This window comes from Athene cunicularia (assembly GCF_003259725.1).
Source record: "Athene cunicularia isolate RWA chromosome 6 unlocalized genomic scaffold, athCun1 chr6_part1, whole genome shotgun sequence".
Taxonomy (NCBI): Eukaryota; Metazoa; Chordata; class Aves; order Strigiformes; family Strigidae; genus Athene; species Athene cunicularia.
The window spans coordinates 7907497-7917017 of record NW_020799105.1 but is presented as its reverse complement, the minus strand read 5'-3'; the positions used below and the strand labels follow the sequence as shown (position 1 = coordinate 7917017).

Sequence of the window (9521 nt, the reverse complement as noted above, 5' to 3'; positions counted from 1 at the left end):
CATCCAAGAATAAATAGCAATGAAAAGAATGGCTTTCCGAGACTTAAGGGGTCACATCAATTTCTCAGGAAGGTATTACTGCAAGTATTGTATGCAAGCCACTTACATTTTCCAGTGTCTTACAGTCATCTGAATGTCAGTTAAAAAAAAAAAATAAAAAAAGAAGATGAAGTTATAATGCTATATCAACAGACAGCTGCCCTAGTGGGCACTGGGAACACAGAATGACTCACATTGCTGAGCCATGCAGTCATTGCCAAAGGAATGATGAGCTCACATTTCATTCCGATTCGCATACTCTGTGTGGTTAGACTGTGAGGCTCACCCTTCCTCGCCCAACTGACGCCCCCCTCCCTGCCTCGACACCAGATCTGGCTCGTTAACATGTCTGGAATGAGCTCGAGCCTACCTCTCAGCTGCAAGCCCAAGGGACGTACTTGGATTCCCAGGTTGGAAGATTATCTCATTCAAGCACAGTTCTCCCAAAGATATATAAGCAAAGCTAGCGTGGTGGTCCCTGCAGAGCTGGCCTGAGCACTTGGGAGTTTCAGTCATACAGGAGTACAACCTTCAAACACCAGCAAATATGATGATGATGAAAGTAGAAGAGCTGGTAGGTACATCCTACTTCCATTTATTCATAATTATTTTTCTTTTTAGACTGTCATTATACCAGGAAGAGAGCGACAACCTTTATGAATTGTGATTTAGCAGGTTACCAGCACTGCTGTGCTCTAGGTGCAAGCCCTGTATATAGTGAATGTTAGCATATTATGTTCTCACTTTAACTTTTCCTTGGGAAGGGGGCTCACCACTCACACAACAACATAGCTGTTTGGATTTTGCATCAGAACATGGTTCACCAGGAAGAAGAGACTGACCAAAATTTAGCTATCTATTTTCCTTTGACCTTGATTTTCATTTTTATTTTTTTGGAATCTATGACATTTATGATCACGCTGAGTAATTCCCGTCTAGTAAGGGACTGGGAGGAGGTACCAATGGAGGAAAACTGAAGTATTTTCTAATACTAAACAAACAGTTCAGTAATAGAATTATTTTCTAATAATAAAACTAACAGTTCCTACACTCACTGCTGTTCATGCTGTAACAAGCCTTTAAAAACTAGTCTAAACCAGATCCCAAGTAATGGGATATTCCACTTCAGGGTTCAGATTAAGAATTCCTGATTTGATCAATAAACTGGGGAAACAGGAATGATTCAGTAAAACACTGGAACGTTGTGCAGAGACTGCTTTTTCTCCCAGATGGCTATGTTAAGATGCAACTGTCATACAGCCTAACTAGTTAAAACTGTCTTAAATTCTTTGGCAAGGCCCTGACAGTTTCTCTAGTGTTAAACTCTGTAACAAACACAATTTTACAAGGTGACTGAATGGAAAGGCAGTCTAGGCCACATGAATTTACTGAACCACTCTCAAAATGCACAACAGCCTCTACTAAGTTTAACAAGTTATCTCTTTGTACATACTTAATTGAACATCATAAATATTTCTGAAAGCTACTGAGAGCTGTGTTGTCACACAGCATCACATAGCTTCTGCACAGGAACTACCTTCTGCTATTTTGCTGAGTGCTATAAATGGGGACTTTGGTACGAACAGTGATGGGTAAAACTAGCTTTGAAATTACTCAGCAACCTGATTTAACTGCATTGGATGTGTTTCAATAAAACTGTAAGGTCCCAAGGGAGAAAGCCTCTCCTCCCACTCTACCTGCTCAGTTCCCCTTCTCAACACTTGTAGGATGCTGGTGGCTGGTCAGGGTGGCTTTTTCCACCACAGTCTTTTACAGCCCTCTGATGAGTCCGATACATGCTGACGAGTGAACAAACAAGAAAACCCTGAGTAAAAACAATGCTCTTCCCAACTCTCTGGCTTTTGTCCGTACAGCAGCACCTCAGCCCCAGCCAGGTGGGGAGTTAGACTGTGAGCTGGCCTCATGGATCTTGATCCAAGCCCTGAAGATGCCAAGGGGGGGTTGCTGCATGGATCATTGCTCTAGCCATTCATATACACAGTTAATCCAGGCACAGGCTGAATGAGGTCTGCACTCTGTCTGTCACACACTCCTAGAGCAGGACAGGAATGACATGCAATTAGCCCCTAGGTAATCCATGTTCCCAGGGGGTGGCTACTGCAGTCCTGAAACTGCTACATATATTGTATCACATTTGCTTTTACAGGTGACTGGGAAGAAAGCCGACGATAAAGAGACTGGCAGCTTCCTCCCTGAGGACTTCAAAAATGGAGAATATGAAGCTGCTGTAAGATTAGAGAAGCAGGAGGACCTAAAGACAGTCTCTGAACACTCACTGACCCGAGGTGATCTGGCTTATGAGAAGGAGAAAAAAACAGAAGCAGAGGTAGGCTCTTGGGTTTTGTGCTTGGCTTTTTTATCATGCTGTGTTCACTTTCTGCTGCAGCCCCTTAAGTTTTGCCTCTTTCTAAGACAGAAATACATGCATGGTGAGCTAGATATACCCTTGGGAGATCACCGTCAAACAAGGTTGGTCTAAAGTCCTCTGAAGGCCATGAAGATCTGCTGACTCCTGTAGCCTATGGATGCAGGCAGCAACACTGTGAAGCAGAATTCCAAACTCACCCTATAATGTCTGACTGAAACCCTGGGGGCTCTCACCTGCCCACAGTCACCTGCTGCCAGCTGTCAGTGAGGCGAGGAGCAATCATAGCCCATAAAACACCTTCAGCTTGCACACCTAATGACTGCCACCAAAAATAACTAACCCAAGAAAGATATGAGTGCATTTCTGAAGCCAAAAGCCATGTCCACCATGAAAATGTTCTTTTTATGAAAATACTGTATTATGCTTAGTAGCACATTTGGGAAAAACAATTACAAATGAAAGTGATACTGAACTACAGGAAAGTACCATTTTGTATTCCTGGGCATGATAATTCTCCCTATATCCCTAAGAACTAATGCTTTTTTTCCCCAGAAATATAGTAGCTGTAACATCTTAAACTGCTTAAAAAATAAGCAACCAAATACTAAAGTTTATCTAGCAGGGGGCATAAGACTTTGGTCTAAAAAAAAAAGAAGGGTGGAAAAGTAAACCTCAGAAATATTAAAATAAACACCTTCACCTTCAACAGAATGATCATTACTTGCTAGAGGATTTTTGAGTTCATTCAAAACAGGGTTCTAAGAACTTCTTCGGTTTCCAGTTGATCCACAGTCCATTCAGCCAACATAATTATTTTTCATTAATTCAGTGATCTACAGATCAAACCCTAAATGCAGAGAACAATAAAAAGAAAGGGTGGAAATAACTTGAATAAGAATTCAGTTGAAAAAAATGTCTACCATATGACAGGGTCTCACCAATGTATTTACCCTTAATGCTACCATGTGACAGAATCTGTTGTCTGTATTCACCCCTTGTTTGAGAATCCCCCTTCTGAAGTCAAGGACACCTCATGCTATTTAGGATCTCAGTTCAGGCAACACATTTGCCCTTGATGTTAGCAGTGTCCCATACTGACTTCATGCAGGGATGCTTTTTACAAGAAGGCTTGAAAAAATATCTTAAACATTTATTGAATGACCCCTCCAAATATACTGAGGACATTCTTTGTGGCTTACTAAAATGTAACACTTGCTAACTGAAATGCTAAGATCAGTATAAACCTTGCCCTTCACTTATTTTTCAGCAAAGCGGATTAAGTTACAATAAATCAGGGGCTGCTTCATAAAAGTGGTTGAAGAAAAAACGCTTGGTGGAAGTCAGCTAATACTGCAGCAGCCTTCCAGCTCTCATAAACCGCACATGAGATTTCTTTAAATTGTTGGGCCAGAAGGGACTGCAGTGCTGCTCTGACTCCTGGCCTAACATGGACCAAAAATTCATGCTATCTAGCCCACAACATATGGCTGAAGCAGCATTTTGGAAGAGGTCCAATGGTGTATGAAAAGCTATAGATGTAGAATTCCTCACACACTTAGTAACTTATTCTAGATGTCAATTACCCATAGTAATAAAAAAAAAAGACAACTTATTTCAAAGTTGATCTAGTCTTAACTGAATTAATCTGAATAGTATCACATGCTGTCCTGCCACTCTGAAAGGGAGAGGTGGTCACACTCAGCTCAACTTGTTGGCTTCCCTGATTTGTTTCAGCTGAAGAAGAAGAAATTAGAGGAGAGGTCAAAACTTGAAAACTTGGAGGATCTTGAAAAAATTATTCAGCTGAAGAAGAAGAAAAAATGCAAGAAAGTGAAAGTCCCTGTTTTAAAGGAACCTGAACCAGAAGTTATTGTAAGTTATTTCAAAGTACCTTCTTCTGGGAAAGCATTGATAGGGTTTTACACCACACACATTTACACCCTGTATATTTCTTTCCATCAGACAGGACCAGTGGATATACCCACATTCTTCAGAGCTGCACTGCAGAATAAGATGCCAGTAATTGAAAAATACCTGTCAGACAATGGGGATCCCAATGTCTGTGATGAGGTACAATCTTCCCTCTTACTAACGTCTCTACATAAGAGAGGTTATTGCAGAGCAAAAATAACTTTTACCACTAGGTTTTGTCACTTCCACACCTGAGAAAAAAAAAAAAGGGTGTGTGTGTAAGTAAATAGATGCTGGAAGTTTTGTATATCAAGTTTTCCAGTGATAAAAGGGGCCACTGGGACTCTTCAAAGTAGTATTACATCTGAAGAATCTTTATATTTAAAAGCAAGCTGTTGGTGCCCAGGAGACCCTCATTTTCCGTAACAGGTGATCTTCCAATGCTGCAGATAGAGAGGTAAGAATGGCAAAAAAAGGGATGCTGCCTGCCCTCATACTTCATAATGGGTAAGCTGCATTTGCAAAATGCAGTGTAGCATGTTGGATGGGGGAACTCAACAGGCATCACTTTAAATTTGAATGTCATACTGCAGATATTTCTCACACCCTTTAAAATGCTGGGTAGGCAGCTCTCAGCTATCAGGATGCTATTAAAATTTAGCAGATTTCAGGTCTCAAAAGTATTAGCTCTTGAGAATGAATCAGCATAAAGTATGTATTTGCCATCATCCTAAGGAGAGGGGGAGAAAAGATTTAAAGATTTTAAAATTTAATTTATCTCTTTGTGCCATATTTAATATCTGACTTTGCACTGTTTTAATTGCCAGTACAAACGCACTGCACTGCACAGGGCATGCTCTGAAGGACATCTAGAGGTGGTGAAAAAGTTGGTGGAAGCTGGAGCTCGGCTTGAACAGAAAGACATGGTATGCACATCAACTCTTCTTTCAAAAAAATGCTCATTGTTTTATAAGTGCCCAGAGAAGCTTATAGAAAAGGATTATTAAAAGGGCTTACAATGTCTTGTAAGTTTAACACTGTTGAGAAGAGGTTTCAGGAGGGGGTGTCTGCCTCCTTTTGCCAAAATCATTGCTGTAAAACACAGGAAGTGGAGGAACACATTGGCCAGTAGACTGCTGCAAACAAAGCCTAGTGTAGGGTAAGAGAGCTGAGGGCAGGCTACTGCTTCAGCCTGCTAGCAGGTGGTGGAGATACCCACCTGCTGTCCCACACATGTATCCAGGGCTCAGCACAACGTGTACGTTCTCCACTGGGATTTCAAGGCTGCGCTTGGCAGAGATCCCTGCTCCTCCTGAACGCAGCCACAAGGGTAGCTGAGTATCAACGAGTTCTGTAGCTGTGTTTTTGCTTCTCTGCTCCTAGGTCTTTGTCCCTCTATAAACAGTTGGAACTGGGCAGCCTTGCTGCCCCTCACTTAACCCAGCAATGCTCATGAAGAGTGTAAGAAACAGGAGGAACAGAGTAAGACCTTCAAGTGACATCCCACTCCTCACAGCAGAGCTGTGGGCAGAGAACCTGAATCTTGTAAAGCAAAATTCACTTTGTGGAGATGCCTATATTAGAATTTTTTTTTTTTTAAAGAGAACTATTCTTTCCCTTGAGCTTCATTTTATTCTCATTTTAGAACAACTTCCACGTTCACAGGACAAACCACACCCTCTCTCACAGCAGCACTGCCACCATCTCTGTCTTTATGAGCAATATGCAGTGAGTGTGAAGAGTGAGAAACTCACAGTACTGAAGATATTAGGGCAAAATAAGAAAAGCTGTTAGTAGAAACAACTCAGTGATCACAGTGAAGTGCTTGAGGTTAAATTGAATGAAAATGATTTTGGATTAATTTAGAAATTTGATGGTTTAATTTTTTTTAAAAAATTATAATGATGAATTAAATTACTTTCCATTTGTTTCTTCTGCTGCAGCTTGAATCTACAGCCCTGCACTGGGCATGCCGGGGGGGGAACCTGGATGTTCTGAAATTCTTACTGGACAAAGGGATAAACAGAAATGCAAGAGACAAGGTATGTACTTCTGGGACTCCGCAGCTGTTTAAACTGGAGATGAAAGGCTGACCCTTATTACTCCAAGTAGATATCTTTTGGCAGCTGTTCTTAAAGCAGACTTTACCTGCTCCATGCCACTGACTGCTTCGTCTTCCCACCTCTCAGCTGCTCAGCACCCCTTTGCACGTGGCTGTAAGAACGGGTCAGTACGACTGTGGGGAGCACCTCATTGCCTGTGAAGCAGATCTCAATGCCAGAGACAGAGTAAGTACCAACAATTTCTTACCTGTCAGCTATCGGGTAGCATCAAGCTGCTGTCTGCCTCAATATTTCCACTTGCCTGTAAAAATCCCCAACTACACGGTTTGGGCTGGACCACAGCATTAGACCAGTAGGACTGATGCTGTGGTCTCTGTCTCGTGCCTCTAGGAAGGAGACACACCGATGCATGATGCCGTGAGGCTGAACCGCTACAAAATGATCAGGCTTCTGATTCTGTATGGAGCGGATTTAACTATAAAGAACTGCGTAAGTAATGGCAAAAAAATGTGGTAATTCAAACAGCTTTAGAGTTAAGTTTCCCTTCAGAGTAGTTTCATAGGTTTCAAGACCAGGAGAGACTATTGCAAACAGACTTAATTAGATCATTTCAGAGTTAATTAAAGCAGAGATGACACAGGGAAAGTGTAACTTGGGGGAAGTCATGGAAAAGAGGAAAAACTAGTACCTCTTCTAAAACTGTCAGCTGCGACTTAGAACAACATCACATCTATGATTTATTTTAATTACACGTATTGTATTTTGAAAAGATACAATGTACAGATACTTGCTCTCTGCACAATTCCTGGGCATCAGCCACCACTGAGACAACAAAGATGTTAGCTTGTCAGAGAATCTCTGTGCTGTTAAGCCCACAGCTGATGGTGAGCCCCAGCACTACCTCTGGATGACTGGCTGTTAGCCTGACTATGGGGCAACAAATCCCTGTGGCTCAGCAGAGCCTCAGTTTAAGAATCCCACCTGACTCTTTCCTCATAGCCACTGCAGCAGCAGGTACATTGCTGGAGCTTTGTGGCCACTTGTTAAAATACCAACCCTTTCTCCCAAACCCAAACCAAGCAGCAGTGATATAGACAGTGTCTTTCACCACTGCCAGTTGATGTTTTTGATTTGCAATCAGTCAAAACTTAAGGGGACAAGAAGAAACCGGTCACTGCAGCACGTTGCACTCCCTACTCTCTGCCCACACTCTTCCTCATCAGGGTATGAAAACAATGAAATGTACAGCCCCAAAGGCCAGAGACACTCTCAGGCTTTGTCTGCACAGAGAAGTTGCTCCTGTTTAATTTGGATGTGGTTCATAACCTAATTAAACCAGTACAAACTCTTATCTGAATTCTCAACTAAACAGAAGAGTGTCTTATTGACGTTTCATCTAAATGCACTTCTAATCAGTTTAAAGTAGTTCAAAAGAAACATCTGCATGCTCTGCTAGTCATGGTATTTGCTAATATGGCTTAAACCCTCTGAAACCCAGGGAGATTTTGTGAGTCTGACCAGTAGTAGGACTAGATCTGTAGGGCAAAAGGACTCTGATCTCAGGGAGGTGAGAGTAAGCCTGGCCCCATGCGTGCAGAAGAGTCACCCATCAGGCAGATGCACTGTACAAATATTTATGGAAGAATGAAGGACTTGATAATCACTGTCTGAAATTAAATCTTGCTTCCTCTGTTTTTTTAACCAGCAAGGGAAAACTCCTATGGATCTTGTTCTTCAGTGGCAGAATGGCACCAAAGAGATATTCAACAGCCTGAAAGACAATTCCTATAAGACTGTCCATCTAAGCAAGTTCTGAACGAGAAAATAGATCACTCTCTTTTTGCTGCTTATAAACGCTTCTGGGGGAAAATAGCCCTGAACATAGTCTTTTTACTGAAAATATTCATGGTACTGGATTATTTGAAGAACCTTCACTGAAAACTGCAAAACAGGCAAAAAAAAAAAATTTTAAAAGGCAGGTTGTTAAAATTTCACTGGTTCTAAATGGCTTTATTTATTACTATTTATTATTTATTTATTTAAAATGTAACTTTTAATGATTCCCAATATTATTGTAGCTTTTTTTTAATAGAGTTTTACATCCTAATGAAATCTTTGCCAACAACATAAATCCTTTTGTCTTAGATGGCAGTATTTCCAACTACATCAGCAACTTCCCTCAAGCCTTCCAATAGGGCTAAATAGCAAATACTTCTAACTGTTGCCTCATCTCTGACAAATTCTCACTATTGAAATATTAAATGAGTGGTGTATGTGGAAGAGCAGTGACAGGTGTACTGAGGTGCAAAGTGGATTTAAGCAGTTGAGTAATTGGGGTTTACACAGGGTTTGGCAATTATGGTTGATAAAGAGCTCAAGGACAGAGCTCCAAACATCACATAACAGTTTGGACTGTGGGATTCAGAGGTAATGTTATGAAGGTGAAAGGAGACAGTATCAGGAATGTGAATTTTGTTTTAAGCTAGACTACTACAAAGTCTGAAGACTGAAGAATGCAAAACCAGATTATGTAAATTTGTAAATTTGTACTGCTTTTTCTGTACATTTTGTACTGATCTATTTCAGATTAAATAAATGGTATTTCTTTTTATTTGCTGGAGTGGATTATGGAGTGGTGAGCATGCACAGAGTAATTCTGTCTCTCTTTAAAGAAAGTTCACATCTTGGCCTCTGTAAAATTCTTAAAAATCTCAAAAATAGTCTCAGCTGCCTAGAGCAGCCAGCTCTTGAGCTGCCTCCCTGCCACTGTTACATAAATGCCATCTCTTACTTTGTTAAATGGAAGCACATATACAAAAGCAGAAGGACAGTACTTCAGTAGTTAGTAAAACAAAGTAAAATAAAACAACGTTTTATTACTGAGTTTGATTTAAAATCTCAGCTATGTGGAGGACATGAGGCAGCTTCAGTTATCCAAGCCAAGGGAGATGCTGAATCCTCATAGGAAAGGCAGGCACCTCTCCCTTTGCTTTAGCAGCATCAGAACAATCTCAACAGTGCCATCAGCAGGGGCATCAATGTCTTATTTCACTGGGACATTACAAACTGCATACACCAAAGCCAAATACACCAAAGGCTCCCACACACTTCCACCAACC

The 9521-nt window shown here is 41.1% G+C and overlaps 1 protein-coding gene across 1 annotated transcript; it reads left to right on the top strand.

The window, feature by feature from the left end:
* The first annotated feature begins 213 nt into the window (after positions 1-213).
* ANKRD1 (ankyrin repeat domain 1) lies at positions 214-9013 on the top strand. The gene is made up of 9 exons (XM_026851237.1): positions 214-613; positions 2207-2386; positions 4163-4300; positions 4391-4498; positions 5167-5265; positions 6283-6381; positions 6529-6627; positions 6793-6891; positions 8108-9013. The coding sequence occupies exons 1-9, from the start codon at positions 587-589 to the stop codon at positions 8216-8218; spliced, it is 960 nt and encodes a 319-aa protein (XP_026707038.1). The 5' UTR covers positions 214-586; the 3' UTR covers positions 8219-9013.
* The last annotated feature ends 508 nt before the right edge of the window (positions 9014-9521 follow it).